At 36.4% G+C, this 24,737-nt stretch overlaps 1 protein-coding gene across 6 annotated transcripts in view; it reads left to right on the top strand.

Annotated features, from left to right (window-relative positions):
- AEBP2 (AE binding protein 2) overlaps window positions 1–22,889 on the top strand; it is a gene marked incomplete at its 5' end in the record, with an annotated part of 56,090 nt that extends 33,201 nt beyond the window's left edge. Inside the window, 6 exons of one of the 6 annotated variants that reach the window (XM_084286222.1) lie at window positions 9,095–9,219; window positions 11,576–11,620; window positions 15,316–15,383; window positions 19,110–19,223; window positions 19,482–19,548; window positions 20,833–22,889. In XM_084286222.1, coding sequence (XP_084142348.1) covers window positions 9,095–9,219; window positions 11,576–11,620; window positions 15,316–15,383; window positions 19,110–19,223; window positions 19,482–19,536 — 407 coding nt within the window. In that variant the 3' untranslated portion in view covers window positions 19,537–19,548; window positions 20,833–22,889. Of the gene's footprint in view, window positions 1–9,094; window positions 9,220–11,575; window positions 11,621–15,315; window positions 15,384–16,962; window positions 17,128–19,109; window positions 19,224–19,481; window positions 19,549–20,832 lie in introns of those variants that run through there. The other 5 variants (XM_084286224.1, XM_084286223.1, XR_014618368.1 and 2 more) reach the window with 5 other exon arrangements.
- Between the last annotated feature and the right edge of the window lie 1,848 nt (window positions 22,890–24,737).

Below are 24,737 nucleotides of genomic sequence, written 5' to 3'. Positions count from 1 at the left end.
TTCTATATTTAGATATTTAAAGTGTCCAAAAGGAGAGGTAACTTCTGTACCATTTTATCTGCAAGTAGGGTTACAAGTTATGACAAATAGGTAAAAATCATTGAATGGCTTGGGTTGGAATGGATGCTGAAGATCATCTAGTTCCAAACCCCTCCCTGCCATGGACAGGAATGCCACCCACTGGATTGGGTTGCCCAGGGGTTGTCTAATCTGGCCTTGAACACCTCCAGGGATGGGGCATCCACAACCGCTCTGGGCAACGTGTTCCAGTGCCTCACCACCGAGTGAAGAGTTTCCTCCTAACCCCTAATCTGAATCTCCCCTCTTCTAGTTTAAAACCATTCCCCTCCTTTCAATCAACCCTTCCCTAAAGTAGAGGGCAGCACCTCCTCCCCTCCCATAATGCAGGATGTTATTCAGTAGTGTACAGTGTTTAAATATTTCACAAATCATCATTTGATTAGTTATTTTTATGTCAGGGGACAAACTTTCTACTGAAAAAAACATTGCTAGCATATTCTTTCTACCTCCTCATGGTCTGATTACACACTGATTTTTTTTTTTTTTCAACAAGCAAATGGCTTAAACATTTATTGACAATTAATTGCTAATACATGCTGCAATTGAAGCACACTCATGTATAAAATAAAGGTTTAAACACAGCAAAACAATAAAGTTGCTTCCTCTGTATAGACATGTGTTTTATATCTGAAGGCTTGAACCTCTCTGGAAGACATTAATGCATAAATAATAATTAAAAAAAATAAAATACTTTACTGTAGCTTTATATGTGACAAGAACATGTTCTAACTTAAAGTATAAAGACAAATCAGGCAGCTACTTCTTTCTTTCTTTCTTAATATCTTGTTCTTCTTAACCTGTTTTGCATTTCTTTCTTCCTCTCTGTGAACAATATGTGCTTTTAAGCTTAGAAGTGATAAAAGTATGATAAAAGTATGTTTTACCATACATGCATTTATAGCTTTTTACATTAGTAGTGATATAAAGACTAGCTGATTTGTTGTATAAATTTTGATGTTGCAGAATCATTCAGGATCACAGTAGCTTTCTTTCTCTTCTATATAAACATACTAATTGCCACACATTGTCCCTCTCTACCCATAGGTAGAGAGCCAAATATATTGAAAGTTTCTCACTAAAACAAGTCCTAGCATTGCTATTTTTAAGCTACCTCAAAGTATTCTGTAGAATCTGAGATTTTATTTACAATATTACCTTGCTTCTCCAGTAGAAAAAAAAGGCATTTTAGTTGCTAACACCTGTATCAATTGAGTTTACTAGAAGGATAAGTGGGATGAGAAAGTCTCCTGTTTATGGAATTTACAGTGGGAATATATTAGTTACACAGGACTTGGCATTTCATTTAATGGGCTACTTATCAGAAGCTTTTCCTTTACTTAAATAATCCATGTATGTGGAGTTTGTATTAAGAAAGAAGGGAGATGCCTTGCTCCAAAAATAATTTTGAGGGAATAGATTTAAGAGGAGCAAGAAGATACAGGTTGAACACTCAATAAAGAATTAGTAAAGCTATTCATGTGCATTTTATTAATTGTACCCTTTCTTCTGTGTCTGAATGTTATCTGATGGTAAATTCTGGAAAAAAATGCTGTATGAAACTTAAAGCAAAAATTGGGGATTGTCTTCCACATATGTATTTATAAGTATTTCACATAAAAATAGTTGTCATATATTTATGTCACATAGTGAGACATACTACTCTGGAGCTGGGTGTAGGGGGACAGATGTTTTAGAGCCAGGGAAACCCCAGGGTAAAAGGCCTGCTATGAGCCAGAAAGCTCCTGGGAGAGAGTCTGATGGGGCTTGAGGGGCCAGCCCCAGTCATGGAAAAGGCAGCCTTAGGAAGGGCTTGTGAGCAGGAGCACTATGACCAGGGCACCCAGACAGGGACGTGAAGGGTGCGGCAGTTTGTGCAGTATTTTGTGTGGAAGGATGTGTGGGAAGAGCTTTACACCTTCCTTGTTGACTGTGCAAGCTCCAGTAACTGTTGCCTAGAGGGAATGGTGGGCACTGGTCTTAGGATAAAGGCTGAATTTCGAGCTGGGGTGTCTTATCCACATACCTCAGGACTGTCTGCCACTTCCACCCAGACAGCTGCTGAAGGGGAAGGCGACATGAAGGCAGCTCTGACTGCAGGAAGCACCTAGACCTTTCTTTTGAGTGTCAAACCTGCCTCTGTTGGTGGTTTTACCCTGCTGGGCAGCTAAACTGCACAACAGCCGCTGTCTCACTCCCTCCTTCTCAAAATAAGAGTGGGAGAAGAAAGTATGATGGAAAGAAAAAAGCTTATGGGTTGAGATAAGAATAATAATGATAAGGGCCCCCAGTACAAGAAAGATATGGACCTGTTAGAACTTGTCCAGAGGACAAAGATACACAGAGGGCTGCAGCACCTCTCCTATGAGGAAAGGCTGAAAGAGCTAGGACTGTTCAGCCTGGAGAAGAGAAGGCTCCGGGGAGCCCTCATCACAGCCTTTCAATAGAATTATAGAATATCCTGAGTTGGAAGGGACCCATAAAGATCATAGAGTTCAATTCCTGGCACCACGCAGGTCCACCCAAAAATTCAGACCATGTGATTAAGTGCACAGTCCAAACTCCAACAGGCTTGGTGCAGTGACTACTTCCCTGGGAAGCCTAATTTAGTGTGTGACAACCCTCAGTGAAGAACCTCTTCTTGATGTCTAGCCTAAACCTCACCGGCCTCAGCTTGACACCATTCCTGCGGGTCCTACCACTGGTGACTAAAGAGAATAGATTGGCGCCTGCCCTTCAACTAGCCCTCATGAGGAAGTTGTGGACTGTGATGAGGTCTTCCCTCAGCCTCCTCTTTTCCAGGCTGAACAGGCCAAGTGACCTCAGCTGCTCCTCATATGTCTTCCCCTTTAGGCACTTCACAATCTTTGTTGCCCTCTTCTGGACACTCTCCAACAGTTCGATGTCCTTTTTGTACTGTGGTGAATACTTAAAGGGGTCTTATAAAAAGAATGGAGATGGATTCTTTACTCGTTTAGATAATGATAGGACAAGGGGGAATGGTTTTAAACTGAAAGAGGGCAGATTTAGATTGGGTGTTAGGAAGAAGTTGTTCCTCACTCAGAGCGTGGTGAGGCACTGGAACAGGTTGTCCAGAGAAGTTGTGGATGCCCCATCCCTGAAGGTGTTGAGGGCATCCTGCAGGACCAGGCTGGATGAGGCCATGAGCAACCTGATCTAGTGGGCAGCATTCCTGCCTATGGCAGGGGGGTTGGAACCAGATGGTCTTTAAGGACCCTTCCAACCGGAGCCATTCTATGATTCTGTGATAATGTAAAGGGAAAATGAAGAGATGGGGAAGAGCAAGCAGGCCAAGTGGGAGCAAAGGAGGAATGGGGGAGGGAACAGTCATTCTCTGCTTCTCATAAATGAGTGATGTTTGGCCATGTTCTGGGAAGCAGGGCCTCAATAGGTGTAGCAGTTGTCTGGGAGGACAGATGTCTTCATAAGGAGAGCCTGCCAACCCTCCTTCCCCTTCCTCACCTTTTATTGCTGAGCATGACACCATAAGGCATAGGATATCCCTCTGTTTGGTTTAGGTCAGCTGCCATGGTGATGTCCCTTCCCCACCCCTGGCCTACTGGCTTTGGGGGAGGTTGGAGAGGGTCTTGGTGCTGTGCCAGCACTGCTCAGTGATAGACAAAACACTCGTGTGATACCAATGCTGTTCTAGCTACAGGTGCGGAGCACAGCACAATATGGGCTGCTGCAGTGAAAGTTCTATGCCAGCCAGACCCAGTACACTTGGAAAAGATGCCTCCAGGTGGAGGACTTCCTGCAGCTCGGCCACCTAGTGAGAGGTGGTGAAAAGGAGGTGCAGGAGGTGGTCAGAAGGCTAACAATATCAGGAAAGCTGAGGAGGAGGTAGGTGGTTTCATACATAGTCTGCAATGAGCTCACAGCCAAAAACCTCCCCCTTGAAACATCACAGAAGGGAGTGATACCAAAACCCCAGAGGAGTGGAAGTTTGTTATAGCAAGGACCAGCAGGAGGAAGAGACTTTCCCCATTACTTGAGGTATCCTTGCAGAACTGTTCCACTGCTCTGGGGACTGCAGAGGAAAAATCTGTCATGTCAGGCTTGCCAAACTGGTGAAGAGAGCTTTAAACTAAGGTTGCTCAAGGAGGTGAATCTCAATTGACCCAATGTACTTCTTTGAGGAGTTAGAGGTTAGCAGGGAGAGCACCTGAAGAGCAGCACAGAGAAATTCTAGCCGCTTCACCAGATGAAACAGTCTCATTAGGGACCAAGCTTAAGTGCCTCTACATAAACACACAGCATGAAAAAATAAATAAGGGGAACTGGAAGTTTAGTTAAATCTTACAGCTATGTTATCATTGGCCTCTGTAAGACGTGGTGGGATGACTGACCTGCTTGGAGTGTTGGGATAGGTGGTTTGGGGCTCTTCAGGAGTGATGGGGAAGGAGAAGACATGGGGTACTCCTATATGTTAGGGAATGCCTTGACTGCAGGATGCTGAGCGGTGGTGATGAAAGGGTTGAATGTCTCTTGGTGAGTCAGGGGAAAGGTAGCAAGGCTGGTGTTATATATAATCTATAATAGACCATCCAACCAGCATGAAGAGCTAGATGAAAAATTATACAAGCACCTAGAAGTCTCCTGATTGCTAACCCTATTTCTCATGGAGAACTTTGGCTTTGTAGATGTTAGATGGAAATAGAGTACAGTAGAGAATAAACAGTCTAGGAGATTGCTGGAGTGTGTGGATAACATCCTCACAGGTGGTGAGTGAGCTGATGAGGGCAGGTGCCCCACTTGACCTGTTGTTTGCGACCAGGGAAGGAGTTATGGGTGGTGTGATGGTTGGAGGCTGCCCTGGGCACAGTGATCATCAAAATGATGGTTTTTGTTCCTTGTTGAGGTAAGGAAGGTGATTAGCAGAACCATTACTTTTGGTTTCCAGAGGACGGTCAAAGGCACAGGAACAGACTGTCCCAGTGTGCTGAACGTTGAGCCAGTAGGGGAGAGGAATAGCATGGCTGAACAAAGAGCTTTTTCTGCAGTTTGTGAAGAAAAAGAGTTCAGGAGCTTTGGAAAAGGGGGCAGGCAACTCAGGAGAACTATAGAGCCATTGTCAAGCTTTGCAGGGAGTAAATTAAAAGGGCTAAAGCCCAAATGGAACTCAATTTGGTTAGCATAGTAAAAGACAATAAAAAATGCTTTTGTAAATACATCAACAGCAAAAGGAGGATTAAGGAGAATCTCCATCCTTTATTGGATGTGAGGGGAAATGTAGTAATGAAAGACGAGGATAATGCTGAGGTACTTAATGCCTTGTTTTGCGTTGGTCTTTATTAGTAAAGCCAGTTGTTCTCAGTGTACATAGCTCTCTGAGTTGGAATACTGACAGGGAACAAGATGAAGCCCTTATAATCCAATGGGAAGCTCTCAGTGCCCTCCTAACATGTTTTGAATGTTCATAAGTCCATGGGGCTGAGCAGGATTCATCCAAGGATACTGAAGGAACTGACAGGAGTGATCGCCAAGCCACTTTAAATAATTTATCAACAGTCCTGACTAACAGTGAGATCCCTGTTAACTGAACGTTAGCAAATGTGACTCCAATGTACAAGAAGTTTGGAAAAGAAGATCCAGGGAATTACAGGCCTGTCAGTCTGACCTTGATTATGGAGCAGATCATCTTGAGTACCATCCTATGCAAATTGTCAAATATGTGATGACTGGAATGATCAGAAGCAGTCAGTGTGTGTTTCTGAAGGGTAGGTCCTGCCGTACTGACCTGATTTCATTCTATGACAGGATGACCTGCTTAGGAGATGAAGGAAATGTTGTGGATGTCATTTACCTGGATTTCAGTAAAGCGTTTGACACCATCCCACAGTATTCTGGAGAAACTGGCTGCTCATGGCTTGGACAGGTGTGCGGTTTGCTGTGTGAAGAACTGGCTGGAAGGCGGGGCTCAGAGAGTCCTTGTGCATCATGTTAAGCCAGTTGGCAGCCAGCCACCAGTGGCTCAGTTCTTGGGGACAGTTTTGTTCTAATGTTTTTACCAATGATCAGCATGAGGGGTTTGTACACCCTCAGTAAGTTCTCAGACAGTACCATGATAGGTGGGAGTGTCGATCTGCTTGAGGGTAGGACGGCTTTGCAGAGAGGTCTGGATAGATTATATCGATGGGGGCTGAGTTCAGTCACAAGACATTTAGTAGTACAAACTGCCCAGTCCTGAACTTGGGTCATAACAACCCAATGCAGTGTTATAAGCTTGGAGAAGAGTGGGTGGGAAGTTGCTTGGCAGAGAAGGACCTAGGGGTGGTGGTTGATAGCCAGCTGAACATGAGCCAGCAGCGTGCCCAGGTGATGAAGAAGGCTGATGGGATCCTGGCCTGCATTAGAAATAGTGTAGCCGGCAGGACTACAGAAGCGATTGTCCCATTATACTGGTGAGACTACGCCTTGAGTACTGTGTTCAGTATTGGGCCCCTCACTACATGAATGACGTTGAGTTGCTCAAGGGTGTGTGGAGAAGAGCAACAAAGCTGTTAAAGGAACTAGAAAATAAGGCTTATGAGGAGCAGCTGAGGGAACTAGGGTTATTCAGTCCGAAGGAGGCTTTCTACAACTACCTGAAAGGAGGTTGCAGTGAGAAGGGTGTTGGTGTCTTTTCTCTGGTGCGAGGAGATGGTATTAAGTTGTGCCATTGGAGGTTTAGATTGGACATCAGGTAGAATTTCTTCACAGAGAGGGCAGTCAATCATCAGAACAAGCTGCCCAGGGAAGTGGTGGGATCACCGTCTCTGGAGGTATTTGAGACGTGTGGACATGGCACTAGGTTTAGTGATGGGATTCGGTAGATCAGGTTGATAGTTGGACTTGATTATCTCAAGGGTTTTTTCCAATCTAGATGATTCTATGAATCTCTATATTGTACAAAATATACTACGTCATATAATTTACTATATTACAGTTGCTTGCATCTGATACAACAAACTGCCTAGATCAGCATTTGGATTACTTCAGTAGAGAACTTCAGAATATCACATCAAAGGGAGATAAGGGTTTTTTTTTTTTTTTTTTTTTTTTTTTTTTTTTTTTTTTTTTAAGAAGAAAAGAGTAGAAAGGATGTCTCTTGGAAGATGCTGAACTCAGGAAATTTCATGTATCATATTTGTTACTACTCAGTAGTTTATAGTAATAATAAAATGTGAACCCATTTTCTTTGGTCTGTTTGTATATACAAGCTTGTGTTTTTCCCCACAAACTCATCTTTAACTTTGCATTAAGAAAGAAAACTCTTAGTCAATGCCCAAAAATGTGACCCATACTCCTTTTTACATGATAGAATAATAGTTTCAATGTAAGAAATGGTTGCATCAATGACCTTCTGTAACATGACAAGTGACCACTTACAGCGAGAAAACATTTCAGAGAGATGATTGCCTGAATGGCATTATCCAACTGAGATACGGTAAGGACAGAACATAATATAGAAATGAATGCTTAACAACAATTAGTCCCTGGAGTGCAGAAAATACTAGTTGAAAGTGGAATTTGTAATTTGTTTTGAAATAAAGGACAGATAATCTTGATGAAAAGGAGTTGTTTTAATTAAGGACAAGAGAATAGCAAATCACTGTTTTTGCAGATTATAGGATGATACAGTTGATAACGTAATTTAACTACTGTTCTTAGTTTTAATTTCAATGTTGTATACTGAATCATTGCTGTCATGTAAAGCTTAAAAATTTTAATGCTTTCATTAATACTTCTACTCATATAGTTCTGCTACTGTAATATATATTTAAAAAAATGTTAGAATGAGATATTTCTAAGCATGTGCAAATACATGCTTAGTAGCAGTTATTTTTTAATTAGATTGTTGTTAGTGTAGAATTAACAGACCTTTACACTCCAAATTGGAGCTCAGTAATTTTTTACTGGTCAGGAAACTCTTATCTATAAAATTATTTACTAGTGCATGCTGTTTATAGACTACTCATAAAATATCAGATGGATGTTGATTGCAGTCTTCTCTTTATAGATTGAAGTGTGGTTTCTGATGTAGAAGGTGCTTCTTGGATAGGAAATGTTTACTAATAATCAAAGTGTGAAATGAAAACTTTTAGATAGAAATGTCTAGCAGTGTTTTTTAACATGACTATTTATTATTACTCTTCAGAAATAAAGCATTTTTTGATGAGCTTGTATTTTCTGTATGTTAACAATAATTCTTATTTAATCCTCTGCTTTGTGTTCCACAGCAGTACCGAGCAGCAGTCTTATTTCACTATCAATACAGATAGATCTCTTTGCAGCATCCCAGTTTTCACTGGAAGTAGCTAGTTTTTTTTTTTTGTTTGTTTGTTTTGTGTTTTTTTGTTTGTTTGTTTGTTTTTGTTTTTTTGTTTTGGATGCAATTATAAATTACATCAGGGTAGATTGTTTTTAACAAATTTCAAAAATAAGGTATAGATTTTAATATGTAGAGTGTGCTATCATGTTTTGAAGTATTTTAATACTATTTATAAGAAATTACAGCAGTAATACTGAAACTATTGATGATGCTCTAAGGGTGATTTGGCCGGTTAGGTTGTGATGTTTATTGTAACCTTACCGGGCTGTTCTTGCGTTAAAATACAAGTTCTGGCTTTAGTTTCTTTGTACGGGGACTTCTTTAACAGATGGTAGCAATGGATGATCCCAGAAGCACTCAATAAAAAAATGAATTTGTAATTCTGAAAGGTAAAAATGAATAAAATTCACTTGAAGTTTAAAAACTGAACAAGTGTAATTCAGTTTGTCAAAACAGCTATTTCATCTAAAGGGAATATAGTTTGATCAGACTTGGATGGATCACCACTCCACATTTGGAGTCAGTACATACTCCTCATTAAATTAATGTTTACAACTCTTTGACAAGATAGTCCTATTTTTATAATGATAAATGGTTTACTAATGACAATTCAGATTTACTTAGAATGTGCTAGAATGCTTTCAATGTGTTCATCACTAAGAATCTCTCTTTTATTTCTAGCAAGACCTCATGACTTCTTTGATGCACAGACACTGGATGCTATAAGACATCGAGCCATCTGCTTTAACCTCTCAGCACATATAGAAAGTTTAGGAAAAGGCCACAGTGTTGTATTTCATAGTACTGTAAGTATTAAATTATGCATTGTTTGTTACCTGTGTCTCTGAAAAATCTAATGGTGTGTACCTCTTAGTAATGCAGAGTTTTAAGTAATAGTGTGTATTTTACAATGTTGATTTTCCCATTTCTATTAGTAAATTAAGTTTTTAAAAGTGGTGTTAGTAGTAGTTCTACGTCACAAATTGAATAGTTTGCAACAGTTCTTGTCTGATACGCTTCAGGAAATACCTGACAGCAAGTCTGTTTGGCAGAAATAAATACAGTTAACTCTTCTAAATAAGAATGCAATTCAGATGGCATTTTCATGGTCATGAGTCACAGTGCTTATTTATCACAAGGAGTTCTCTAAAAGTAATTGTATAATTGAATATTTTAAGATGTTGATGTGAAATTTATGTTTACTTCTTTTTCAGCTTAAAAGATGTCATACTTATATAAATATATTGTTGTTCCTTTTATTTATTTATTTATTTATTTGATAAACTTCCACCCAAATGTCAGTGAAGTGCAGGGAGTCAAATACCAGGTGGGGAAATGTTCTTCAGTACTATTTCCATATCCTTTTTTTTTTTTTTGTTAATTTCACCTACCTGTGAATGGGATTGACATTAGTGTTCATTTAGAAAAGTTCAAAAATAGGGAAACAGGTTCTGAATTGGGATAGAGGGATCAGAATTTCAGAAACCTTAATACTTCGTGTTTTCTTACTAAACTGAGAGAGATAGCATATAAGACATAGAGACTCTTCTTTAAGAAGAAAACAATTAAAGGATGGGACAAAACAAGGGTCTTTGTAAATTGCCAGACTAGTGTAAGATTAACTGCAGTCCAATGAAGGAATGCTGTGACTGCTCTCTTCTCAGCTATGGCTTAATCTTAACCAGTGATTCAAACTATTGAACTGTCATTCTCTTTCCATAAACAATTTTATGTGCATGAAACTTAGTTTCCTCCCATTCTACAAGACTGATGATTGTTAGAGATCTCTGTAGACTGTTAGACATTTTTCCGAAAACATTACTGCTGAACTCCTGTGCATTGAGCACCAGCTGCAAATGGAGATTTAAAAGTGCCTTATTTTGTTGTTATTGAATTTAGATCTTATTTTTGTTTCCCCGGCAAACGCAGAATTTAAAATTCTTCGAGAAAAGCAGATTGTCTTTCAATTCACAGCTTGATTTAATCTGAAAGGTTATACAGAGAGACGGTTCAGTTGTGGAAGCTCACCTCTGTCTGTTGTAATAATTCATAAGGAGATGGAATTAGAGGGAAGAATGTGCTCTAGAAGTGCTTTGAATTAGCTTGGAGGAAGCAGTGCAGACCCTTTTAGTTCATCCATGCTTGTGCCACTCAGGATGGTGGGGGGTTGATTAGATCTGAAGACTAGAAATTACTTACGCCTCAGCTATGGGAGAATTTGTTTCAGTGGCAGAACTGCTTTAAGATTCTGGCCATACAGTGCACTTTGCTACCCCATTAAGGTGCTGCTACACTTGTGTGGAGCTGTGCTGACATTAGCTTTGCAGATGAAACCGCCTAAAATTTGCTTTAAAATTAAAAAAAAAAAAAAAAAAAAAAAAAAGCAGTCTTATGGATGTACATTATTGTACTGAGCTAAAGGTAACCTCAGGTGCTAACAGATTTTACATAATTTATAAGCATTAGGAGATTACATTTGAATGCTCACTGGTTAAATAATGTCGTATGGTTTGTGTGGTCTACCTTTAGATGAAGAAAAATGTAGTTAGCAGGGGCATTAATTTGAAAGGTGAAAAAGGTGAAGATCGCTGAAAACTGAGGTAATTGGTGTAAGTTTATTTTTTTAATGCAGCATAAGTATGTCAGCATAATGCAGTATTTTACAAGATGGATATACTGAAAATTTTCTAATGTAAACAATTTCTATGCAGTCACTGTACATAAATCAACTTTTTTTTTTGAACCCATTCTTTATAGACATGGAGAATTGTAAAACAGTCATAAAATTGTTTTGCAGACATGTTTTTGCTATCTACAGTTCACCTATGACTTCATTCTGATTTTATTTTTATGATGAGCTTTTTGATTGGTATCAAATTCTTGCTATATTGATTCTCTGCACTGTCATGTGGAAAACGTCAAGCCATTTCTATTTAACCTGAAGAGCAGGTATAAACCTGTTAAAGAATGTACCTTATAGGTTACTCCGTCTTTTTTTTTTTTTTTTTAATGGATAGGATTAATTCTCTAAAATACTTTCAGAGATTTTAGTTCAGTAATCACATGCATTGATATTATTTACATACATTCTGACATCTTAACATTTTGAAACACAGAGAATGAATAAAGATGCAAGAGGGTGAAATTTGTTTCTTTTTCCAGAAGAGGTCAGCAGAACTCCACTTCTCATTTGAGACAACTTTGCAGGTTTCCTCTATAGAGATAAATTCAAAATAAAATTTCTTTTCCTTCCAGGGACAGTGCATGAAATTTAGATAATATAGTAATATATCAAGTAAAACTGTATTGTGCATCTACTGGCTATGTTTTTTAATGTAAAACTTAAGTGGACTTGAAATTACTACTTTGTAGAGAACTTCATAAAAAACTTCAGAGCAAGAAGAGCAGTTACTGCAGACAAGCTAGGTATCTTCCATTTCAGTTGTAACTTTCACAGACCTGATTGCAACAGTAATTATTTTTGTCAAAATAGTGATTCTTTACTTCAGTTGGCCATTTTTGTCTACATCATAGCTGCATTTCTGACTCTAGCCTGCCTAGGAAATGGTAAAATTCTCATTACACTAATTATAGTTAAAGCAGTATATTTCATATCTTAAAAAACAAACACAACTTTAAACTTGACAATTTTAAAATACATTGTGGAAGAAGCAATGATAGTTCTATATAAATATTTCTGTTGTCTCCTAACAGCAAACATACTACTTTAATATTAAACAACACCAGAGTATTTAGCAAGGATAAGATAATCTGATAATAGGGAGAAACAGTCTGCAAAATTCACATTGGATGCAAGTGTGTCTGTGAAAGCATCTCTAGCTCTAATTGTCATAGTTTGTGTTGTGTATGATTAGCTCTTTTGTTCTGAAAAACTACATTTTTTTTAATTCCCTACAGTTAAAAGTTACTTTTCCCTCACATTAAGCTTCTTTGTGTGTAATGTTGTTACTTCAGTCCCTTTTAGGCCTTTTTTTTGGGGGGGGATGGGAGGGAGAATGCAGAGAGTAAGTTTTTACAAACATCTCTTTTTTTCAATCTGGTGATGGCAGTACTGAACAGTCCTGGGTTTCCTGAGTTTTGTACTGTTTATTTCTGAAAATGAGAAATTGTTAATGTCAGAGCTGTCAGTTTATCCATACTATTTGTTGTTCTTGGTGTTGGAGAACAAAGATGAGTGCAGATCTTGGGTGGTTTGCACAGGTTCTCTGTGAGGTTCTGGAATCACCATGTGTTACACTGTAAATCCCAGTAGATATAGGAATCCCATCTTTAGTAATTAGGTATAATATATATATGGGGCTTGTTTATTCTGGTTGGTTTCCTGGCTCATATTCTTAAAGTTTTACATAGGATGAAGAGTGGTTTGTGGAGAATATTTCTTCTCTCTGACTGGGATATCGCTGGTTTACTATGTCCAAATAATATTTCACAAAGTCACCTGTGAACTTTTTAATGTGATGCTTGTATTACATGAGAGAACATCTGCCTCTCCTTAAAACCTGAAAGTTAATATGCAAATGAACTTGACAGTACAGAAAAATGTATGGTTTTGAATGGAAAAGCTGGTGAGCTTTGTTTGCCCTGTAAAGTGAGCTATAATGTTATTATTTGATTCCAGGCTCAGGTGCTCCAATCTAAAGCAAAGAAACTGAGTTTGCAGAATAAGAATCTGAGTTCTGGGCAAAGGTTAAAACTTAAAGTTGGAAGGGACTGGAGAACTGCTCTCTAAATCTTTATTTCAAAAAAAGAGGTCAGGGTTTTCATCCCTGTTCCAGACTTAGCAAAACGATGTATTGAGTTATGGATATGGCTTGAGACTTGTGAGGAAAAATAGTAGCAATAGTCCAAATAGCTAAATATAAGAACCTGATAATATTTTTAATGGAAAAGTTGATTAAATTTTGTCTAATTGGCAAAGATTACTGGAAAAATGATTTTTACTAACATTTATCTACCGTATCCTATTATTACAGGCTCGTAGCATGGTTTGAGTTGGGAATTGAAAGATTATCTAATTCCAACCCCCCTGCCATGGGCAGGGAGACCTCCCACTAGACCAGCTTGCTCAAAGCCCCATCCAGCCTGGCCTGGAACACTTTCAAGAATGGGGCATCCACAGCTTCTCTGGGCAACTTGTGACAGTGCCTCACCACGCTTTGAGTGAAGAATTTCTTCCTTATATCTAATCTAAACCTACCCTCTTTTAGTTTAAAGCCATTACTCCATGCCCTATTACTGTACTCCCTAATAAAGAGTCCCTTGTCAGGGACTCTTCTGAATTCACGTAACTCAGTGCCTCAACACTTCTCTCAGTTCATATCTGCTAGTATATTTATACCTTCAGATACCTCAAATGTATCTGTATTAATAATCTTGCTGTTAAATCCATGGGTACTTCTCTCTGGGATTTATTTTTGTTGAGAAGATTGCTGCATAGTTGTAACAATACAGCTGGAAACAAATTTGTGAATTCCTTAAAATGTCATGACTACCTTTAACTTACCACAAGAGACTAAGTTTAATTTACCATGATACTCAGTTGTGGAGAATTACTTTGGTTGATGCAGTTTATGGACTTCAGTACTTTATGTTCCATATGCTACATTTTTGTTAAGATTTTTTTCACGAAGAACATTTGCCATCCTGCCACATTTCTATGCTTTAAAAGCTCTATAATGACTTTTCTTTCTTTTTTGAGGTTATCTGCAGTGTTTGTATGTAGAAACTTTGAAAGATTTAATAAATGTGCCTAGCAGAGCAAAAAGTAGGACTGATGTTTGAAGCAAATCAGAAAATCTGTGTGCCTAAACTGTATGGAGTATAGTGACATGTTGGAAAGGAGGAGCCAGGGGCAGATCAGTAGAAGTGGAAGCTTTTTGTGGAAGAAAAGTGTCTTTTTCTTGTTTTCCTGAATACCATAATATTTTGGGTTTATCTTTCAAATGACGTTTTTTGATGAGTATATTTACACCTGAGTGAACAGATTCATTTTTTAATACTCTGTATATTTCTAACATTAAATTTTGACTAAAGATTGGTGTTAAGCTTCAGGGTCATACCCCTGAAAACATTGTTCTCTGTGAGAGCACTTTATATGCTTCTCTACTGTGAGCTAGTATAAGAAACTGTAAGAAAGGAGTTGTAATTTCTTAGTTGGAACTTTACCAGGGGAATGTGTATGTTCTGCTTAAATATTGTGGATTGTCAACAGGTCTTTGAGATGTCATCTGTACTCATCATTCATATAACAGTAGTAGTAACATACACTCTACAGTATTAAGGTCCCTGTTATGTATGCGTTAGACAATTTCTGTGAGCCTGTGAATTCTTCCAAGGAGCCTTTGCTTCATTCAGTGCTTGGCTTAGACGTTGAAAGGGAATGAATAAAGGTTACCTAGGAAGTTATATATACGATGGTTTCCAGATGTCAAAGCATTTATGAGAGAATATTTCCTTATGTCATACTAGAATTAAAATATAAGCTGCATTAATTTCTGATTCTCTGTAGACATTTTGTGAAACAACATGAATGTATTCATAAAGGGCATTTGTGAACCTCATCTAAGAACGTGTACGCCTCAATTTTTAGGCTGCTACTCCAGAAGCTTTGAACCCTTTTAAAGCTGACTGTGTATGCATGTTTTTTTTTAAAGCACCACTTAGTAAGCAAATACTAAACCAAAATTTTAATGAAAACACCAAACCATGCTAAGAACTGCTTTAATAGTGACATGTGCATTCTACCTATGTATAGAATTAATGAAGCTGTTAAGAAGTAAAACAGTTTGCATTTTCTGAATGCCAGTTGAACATGAATACTTAATTTGAGCAAGAAAAAGAGTGGATTTGATTTTAATTATGATTTATGTAACTATTATCAGGTAATAGCTAAAAGAAAAGAAGATTCTGGAAAAATAAAACTCTTGCTTCATTGGACACCAGAGGACATGTAAGTATATTGTTAGTGATATGATAGGATTTAAACGGGGAAAGAGTGACATTGGGTAAATGAACTGTTACTAAATTGTTATGCCTTTTTTATGTACTTCATGTTTTTTTGTTTGTTTGTTTTAAGTAATTTGGAAGTTTAAAAAATAAGCAACTGTGTTGTACTTTTAATGGACTTCAGTTTAGCTAACAAATCTTTAGATTCTGATACCAGTTCATGTAAACTTTAAGCTGTATTTTTTTAATGCATTTGCCACTATGGGTATAAATAACAAAATCTTCTAATTATTGAATGGGGGAATTCAGATTGGTTTTGCCAGCCACATACGTACATTGGAAAGTTTATCACTGAGACAGCTTTTTTGCCCATTGATTTGTCATGATCATCAAATATTTTTAGGCACTGAAAAATTTCTAATTATCGGTCTAATGGTAGAACTGCAAGAATCTTTGCATAGGTGCTACAATTTAACAGTGAAATAACTGTAGTTGGTCATTCAGAGTGTCCATCTCATATTACTGCTTCCTTGGGTTTTCCCACTGAAGTTTGGAGTTTCCTTTCCACCATGTTTGTTTGCTTTTTCTCTTGTTTTTATCCACGTTCTGCCCTTTTCCAAGTAAGTTGCCTCTTAATACAGAACATGAGTGTTGCCCTCAGATAGTCTTGGGATATATGGAGTAGTAACTGAAATACTTAAAAAAAAAAAAAAAAATATAATAATAATTTTTCTACTTCATTGAAATAGCTGAGATCTACTTTCCTTCTCCTGACAAAGGAAATAATTTATATGTAAATATTATGATCTTTACTATATGAAACATTAGAACAAATACTTGCTTTCCACTATGCTCTGGGAGAGCAGTAGGCAGAGTAGTTTTAGGAGAGGCAGTATGAGAAGTAGTTCTAGCAAGTGTTGCATGATCCATGTTTTCCACAATTTTAAAGATAATTACTTACTTTTTCTTTTAAAGGTAAGTATAATAGTTTATTATTGGGTCCACATGTCTGCACACAGGTAAAGTTACTGAGATACTAAGATTGCATTAAGATAATAGCTGCATAATTAGGTGGGATGCGCAGGTTTAGAGGTTCATTCTTAAAAGTAAAGTTGTTCTTACCAGGAAAATATCTCTAACTTGGTAGGACTCATTAGATAAGGATTTCTAAGTTTCAGATGAAATAGTCTTAGTTTTTGCAATTAGAATTTAGAACAAAGGAATCTTGTTAGATTCAGTGCTCCCTTTTAAGTGATTGAGTGGGAAGGTGATGCAGAGCCTTAGTGTAATAAACTCTATCTTTTGCTTTGCTGAAGTGGTTTAAATTACTCAGTTTTCTAGTGTCCCAAATTAGTCATGTGCAGTTGTGTGAACTCAGCAATGCGATTCAATTATAACTTTAATCCCTAGAAGAATAGGGTTGCTGTTAAGTTACCTGCAGCCTTGTTTGGCATTTTGTTGCAATTTTAAACTGTGGCTTTTTCATCTCTCTGCAGCACTTACAGACTACAAGTTTCAGTTAAACTTGGGAAAGAATAACTGAAATATTGTAGTAAAAAATGTCATTCTTTGCTGCCTTTTAGGTCAGCTTGGTAATACTGTTTGTATGTCATCCGTTTGTCTTACGAAAGGAATGTACTCACGCTTTAGAAAAGTTGAATACGTTCATGATCATTATTTTCCATCATGCTGATCTGTTCATCAGCCTTGCAGATGGAGCCAGCAATAATGATTTCACCTTTTCATATGTGAGTCATTTTGAAACTGTTAAATTGCTCAAGGTTTTCTGTACATTAAGTATTTTTTCAGGAAAAGTAAATAGTCTTAACCAATTTCCTATTTTACTCCTTTATCACTTGGATTTTTTTCAGATCAAGGATTTATCCTGATTTTTTTTTCCCCTTTTCAATTTTTTTGGGGGGGGCAGTAGTTATTTTACTGAGTTTCAGTGTTTATATTTCCAATGATCTTTAGCAAGGTGGGGATTGGGCTTTTCTTCCAAGCACCAACAGATAAAACAAGGTGAAATGGCCTCAAGTTGCACCAGATGTTCGGGTCAGATATTAGGAGAAACTTCTTTTCTGAAATGGTTTTGCAGCTTTGGAATAGGCTGCTTGGGGAAGTGGTTGAGTCACCATGCCTGGAGGTCTTCTAGAAACTGGTAGATGTAGAATTTAGTAGCATGGTTTAGTGGTGGACTTCAGTACTAGGTTGGATTGTAGAGGTCTTTTTCAGCCTGAATGATTCTATGATTCTGTGTGAAAAGCTTTATTTCTTTTTTTTTTTTTTTTTTTTTTATCATTTTGTATCTTCAGCATACAGTTTCTAATTAAATTGTTTTCCTAATGTTTCTTTTTATAAAAAGTTGATATCCACTTTTTATAAAAAGTTTTATAATGTTTTTTTCATCTTATCCGAGCCATATTAAATCTGAATAGAGACATTGCATCCTGTTTTTTTTTTTTTTTTTTTCCACCTTCATTTGAAAGGGGGAAATAGCATCACAGGAAAAACTCTTTTTCCTTCTGTGATAGAAGTTCTTTTAACCTTTTAACCAAAAAATTGAAGTTGAATTGCAATTAACTTTCAGTGCTAAAAAAGACAATTTCCAGAAGTCTGTAAAACTGCATTTATATTTGGTTGGACAAACAAACACACACACATACACACACACACACACACAAAAACTGTTTAGATAGTTTTAGATGTTGTTGTTCTCAAGTTGAAACTTGTTTCAGAATATTAAGGTTCTTAATTACAACCTTTTTCCCCAGCCTGAAATATTTTTTTTTGCCCATGGGTAATAAAAATAAAGGAAAAATACTCATTTGTTTTTATTTTTATTTTAGAGGTGGGAATTTTTTTTTTTATAAGGCACTCATGATCTCCGTAAGCCCAGTGTCTCTGAACAACCTGACAACCTCAGTAGGGCCTTAAAAACTTAATTTGCGTTCCATAAAAGAAGGCGTAATGCAATAAACAGCTCAGAAGCAGACAGGTTTGGTTTCAAAGATGTAAAGAACAAACTGTAGATCAATGGGTGAGTTAACCTCCAGCCTTCTTCCAGCGGTTTCATTGCAAGTGCCACTGAGGCAACGTGTAAAGACTTTTCCTTTAATGTGTAAAGACCGAGTTTTATTTTGTCTCGCAATAAAAACTGTTACATAGCCAAAATACTTTACGATGATTGCCTGAATTTCCTCAGAAGAGAATTGAAAAATTAACATCAGCTAAGTAGGAGCATTTTTACACTGAAAGCTTTGACCTTGGAGGAAGCAAGATAGTGTGACTTGAAATTCAGTAGCTGAAGTTCTTGTCGTTCCTTTCCTTTTCTATTCTTTGACAGCATCAGATCATTTGAAAACACTTTATTTTACTAGGTATGAAAGATATGTTTAGTTCCTGATACCATTTTCAGATTAAACCATTAAAATTAAGGTTGTAGTTTTACTGCAATACTGTTATCATTGTGTATGTTTGTTTTAATATTCTTCTGAATTAATCTAAATTCTGTTTAGCATCTTTTTCATGCTGAGAATTTGAAAGACTTTGAGGTATAATGTGTAAAGATTGGCTGTCTCTTCCTCGCTCCAGTGAAGGTGTTTTTTATCCAGTGAAATGTGGTGATTACATTTAGAAACTTCATATGTACTAGTTTACCGCATAATTTTATGGTAAGAAAAACAATTGATCTTTTTTGAATATTTTTATTTTATTTATTTATTCATAGTCTGCCTGATGTGTGGGTAAATGAAAGTGAGCGACATCAGTTAAAAACTAAAGTAGTTCATTTATCAAAACTACCAAAAGATACTGCCTTGCTTCTGGACCCAAACATATACAGGTAATGTCCTAATTTTGAAATTTTCTTTACTTAAGTATAGTCTTAAGCCTCACTTAACTTTTTGACGTTGGGAAATCAGGATTGTTAATGTATTACACACCAGAACAGGGAGCCTTAATCCTGTCAGCGTCCAGTAGTTAAGTTCTGAGGTCTTAAGTTGTTTCAGAATTAACTTCTTGAACTGAACTCTAGTTACTGAGAAACGGGGAATGTGTGTATTTACCAAGTGTATTTTACTTTTTTGTGCTTGGTGTACAGAAATTCTAGTAAAGGAGGTACATACAGTGGAATCCTGAAAGATCACTTCTGTTAAGATCACATACTGGTTTGTATACCAATTTTTTTAAAGTCCAAAATTATCTTTACATAATTTATACTCAGCTGTAATACATGCAGTATTACCTTGAAATCTGTACTTGTGTACAAGTACTGTTATTTTTTTAATACAAAATTCTTTGGAGGGGGACAGTACATATCACATGTCTTTAAGCTACATTCACATTTGTGTTTTTAGGACTTGATTGGCTTCTAATCCATCTTGTTTCTAATAATTTCCTGATTTTCCCCCCTCTGTATTAATGTGTTCACATAATTGTCAGTACCCACAGTTGTATGTGTGTACAGTTTTTAAAGGTAATCTGAAATGCTTAATTCACTCTTAAGTTTTTGAAGATGCAAAGATATGTGTTTATAGGCTTATTTAAAAATGCATGAAAATGGCTGGGGAGGGAGGAACAAAAAAGCCTCAACCAGAGTTCATTGTTTCTGTGTTTGTTAACATCCAATGAACTAGTGTCTAAAGGAGTACCTAGAATGCTAATCTGAGGTTTTGATATGCAATAAGCCTTTCAGTTCACCTTTAATATTCAGTGTATTTCACTAATCAAATTAATGAAAGCTTGGTTTACAATACGAAAATAAATCATCATGCGTGCTATCTTTTAAAATGTAAGTATTTAAAATACTTACTTTAGTGTATGAATTATTATTGTTAATCGTAAATCATACAAACGTTACGAGCAAATTGGATTGTGTATTATAAAACCACCTAACACAGTGACTGTTTTATAACCTAATCTGGGTGTTAATCGCCTTTATATTGATTACCATTGTAGAACTTGCTATATTGGTTTGATTTGAAAAGAAAAAAAATAACCTTTAAAAATAAAAATGATCTTTGGGATGAAGTCCATTGGGAAAAATGAACAACCCTTTCTCCCTCTTCTGAATAAAATTAACGTCCCTACACATAATCTTTTACTAGATTTTTTATCAGTATAGATCAGTATGTGATTAAAAAGAGCTTTGGGACTGACTGGGGGAGATCAAAGCTATAAAACTGAAGACCAAAATTTTTCACAGAGGAAAAAGTGGCTAGGAGAATTCAATCACGGTTATTAATGTCATGATAAAATGCTGATACTAGTAGAAAGTTTGAAATCATCACCTGAAATATATGCTAATTCGGGATCATATAGAATGGCTTTTAGTTATAATCAAAATAAATGAAAATAGATTGTATATAGTCATGATTTCATAATATACTCAAGCAGACTTGGATTTACAACTCAGGGTCTTTTTGTAAAAGCTGTTCTATCTTCTTTTCCAGAACAATGCCCCAGAAGAGGTTGAAGAGGTAAAAAACCAAGCAAGTGGGGACACCTGCAGTCTTAGTCACTGACAATGGATTTAGAAATAAAGTTGCACATTAGTCAAATCCCATCCTTTTTTCTTTTTTTTTAGATAAATATTTATGCTTAGTGTAAACATTCTGTGAATGAAGTTGATGCTTCCGTGGAATATATTAATATATTACTGTATATCCACATTTTCATGGAATGGTACAGTGGGAGACTGAGCAAACACTCTTCTGGCAACTTAGTGGAACAACTAAAAGGCTTTGCATGCTTGCTTCCTTAAGCTGCTTTTTTCTTTAGTGAATACAGTAGTTTATATTTGATGAAAAGAATAAGTAACCATCATCATTTACTCACAATTCCCAGGAGAACTGTTAACAAGCTATCAGGCTTCTTGTCAATATTAACAAAATATGATATGCCAGACAATAAAACAGCTAGCAAGGGATTATCCTGTTACCCTTTCAGTATGGTGAATAGTAATCATTTGTCATTTGTAACCTCGTGTCCTTTCTCAGATCCATAAGATATGTTTAATTATAATGTTTAAAAAAAAATGTTGATGGAATGCTTGTCTTTTCCAATCAACTACAAATACACATAGTACGGTTTAAAGATGTTAAGAGTGTTGCAGTATGTCTGATCCCCTTTTCAGGAGTAGTATAGTATGTTAATGAGATCTTCTCTTATGTGATCTGTATCAATGGATGGTTTTTGAAAAACCTCTACTTAGCAGTTAGTGTTACTGGTGTTTTATTTTACTTTTTTTTTTTTTGTCCCTGTAGAACCCCCATTCACTTGTAAAGTATACTTTTTTATTTGGCCTAATTTTTTCTAGATGTAAAGAAAATGGTATTTTTTAAAAAAAAATCTAGAAAATCAATCCTTTATGCACCAAAGTTGGCTTTGAAAAGGAAAATAAAATCATTTTCTTGCTTAATAAGCAAGAAGCCATGGATTTTTTTAACTGACAAATAGAGATGTGTCTAACCTGTTAGTCTTTGTATGGAGACAAAAATGTTGCATATAGATAATAGGACATTGCTTGTAAATATTTCAGCAGATTTGTAATATATTTTTATATTATGAAATGTACTGTAGATGTTTTTCTAGAGGCATGAAAGTTAAAATGTATATATTATGGTAGAAATAATATTGAAGGATATTGTAATTCACTAGTGCTGCCAGAAGAATTGTTTAAAAAAGCACCTTCCTTAACAATAAAAAAAAAACTTCTTTTACATACCTAAGGGACTATATACTACTGTTAATATCTGTTGTAAGGACAAAAATGCATTGAACATCCTTCCCAGAAATCTTAGAGGGATGAATAGTACCCATAATTAATTCATGGCGCTCCTTTCTAATAGTGAACAAGAAGTTAGTTTTTTCCTTGCTATTGGAAGGAACTAATATGTAAAATTTGTATGGATATATGCAGTCAAACTGCAGAGTTAGTCCTCCTTATTGGGGAGGAATTTACTACAGTGAAACTAATAACCAGCAGTTTTTACACTAAATTTTTATTAAATAGAATAAAAGTTAGAAGTAACCCTTTGGTTGCAAAAGTGAGCATATCCTAATATAATACAAATGCGTTCTGCATTGGTACTGACACGAGAGTCTTGCTTAGCACCAGTGGGTTAAAAATGTTACTTATATACATGAAAAAGTCTTATCAAGCAAAATAAAGTGCAGATTAAAAGCACCACTAATATAAGATGTTCTGGAATGGTTGTTTAATAAGGGTATTATTCATAAAATCTGTAGTGATGTGACTATTTTTGGAAAAAAAAATGCAGTGTTTTGTTTTTATTTTTATTTTTATTTTTTTTTTGCTTGAGCACTTCACCTACTGCTTTTTCTGTACCTATAAAGTAATCCGCAATCTTCGTTTCTTTTATGAATTTGTTATAAAATTGCCAAATAGAAGTGTTTCAGATATAGTTTGTATTTGTATTTTTTTAATTTTATTGCTTCATGAGTTTCTTGTAAGTCATTTATAATTGACAGATGATTGTAGACCTTGCCTGAGTATTTTTTCTAATAAAACAAAGCAAACAAACCTCACAAGCTTCAAAATTGTAAGATTTCAATGAAGTTTTCAAAGGTAAATGTAAGCATGTCACTGTCTCTTATTTTGTCCCTAAGTGGTGAAACACACTTACATATTTAATTACTTACCTGATGTTTTCATAATACAACTTCTCTCTTGGAGGGAAAAAAAATTAAAGGTTTAAAATCGAAACACCTGGGAACAAATAGATATGCTGGGATTAATTAACCTTGTCATAGTAATCAAAAGGTAAGTGGATTTCTGGCAATTTTAACTTGAATTCATCCAAGTGAATTAATAAAATCATTTTAAACATGTTTAAAAATTATTTATATTGTACAAATTATGTATGTACTTGATGGTGTTTTGTTTCAACTGGCAGTCACTTTTCTCTAGAAGTCTGCTTTTGCTTCAGACCTTTCTGCTTTTTTGCTTTGCCTCTGAATTCCAGCTTTGATATAGTACCAGACAGATGGAACTATCACAGCATGCCAGGAGAGATTTATTAGTTCTGAAAAAAAAAAAAAAATCTCTTTTTTTCTTACTGTTTTTCTTGAAAAGCGTTAATGAACTTGCTTTTTTTCCTTCCACGTTTTGAGTAGTTCTAGATACTTTATCTCTGGATATAACAGCCAGAGGCTTTCTTCTGTCTTTTTCAGCAACTTTCCTTTTGGAATACATTTTCCAATTACCTAGAGAATGCATTTTCTCCCAGTTGGATTATTTATTTGCTTATAGAGAAATGCCACCCAGACAAACCTATAGTTATTTTACCCTTTGTCACAGTCTGTTTCCAGCCAGATACAATAAGTGTATAAATATTTCCATTTATATAGTTTTGGTCAGAGGTTCTGCATTCTTTAACATAGTACAGAAGGTGAACTAAAGAAAATTACTAATTTTACAGTTGAAGTTAAGTCATGGCAAACTATGCTGGAGCATGTACCATGAGGCTTAAGGGAACCAGACAAGTTCAGACTGGAAAAGAGAAGGCTCTGGGGGAACCTGACAGTGGTGTTCCAGTAGCTAAGGAGTTACCAAGAAGGTGGTGCTAGAACTGCACAGCAGGGGTATGAGTCAGTGGTCACAATTTGAAATAGATCTTTTTTCAGTATGAGGAAGGTTGAGCATTAGAACATGTTGCTTCCAAAGATCATGAAGTCTCTGTTCTTGGAGGTTTTCAAGTTCCAAGCAAAACCTTGAGCAACTTGGTCAGGATTCAGTATTGTTAGTGTTGTGCTGAGTAGGAGATTAGATTAGATGCTTTCCAAAGGTACCTCTCAACATGAATAATTCTGTGCTTTGATACAGAAATAAGCTTTCTCTTCCAGCCTACATTCTCAGGCTGGCATGGCAGGCACCAGCTATGTTTAGATCATGTTAGCAAACAGTTCATATGTTCATAGATCATGGTTGGAGTTAAAGTTGTTTGATCTGGAAATTCATCAGCTGTGGCAGTAACTTGGATCAGAGGCATTAGTCTTCATTTGTTTTGGCATGCTATATGCTTGAACTACACTGGCACAGTTTTAAAGCAGATGCTGGTGCTTGGTGATGTGGGGCAAAAAATGACATGGGATGAAATGTTTACTCGTTCACTGTTGGTTGACACCAGCAAGGATTTTCAGAAATCACATCTGAGTTTGTGGATGTCTTAGGTCATCCTGTTTCTGAGACATCTTTAAGGACCAAGTGCCAAACCCAGCTCTCTGAATATCACAGTTTCAAGAAGCTGAAGTGCACTCAAATAGCTGTACCCAAAATTGCCAGTCCTTTTGGAATACGTTGGCTTGACTATCAGAGTTTTCTGAAGATGAATAA

This window comes from Netta rufina, assembly GCF_964035555.1.
Source record: "Netta rufina genome assembly, chromosome: 1".
NCBI lineage: Eukaryota > Metazoa > Chordata > Aves > Anseriformes > Anatidae > Netta > Netta rufina.
This window is presented reverse-complemented; position numbering and strand designations above follow the sequence as displayed.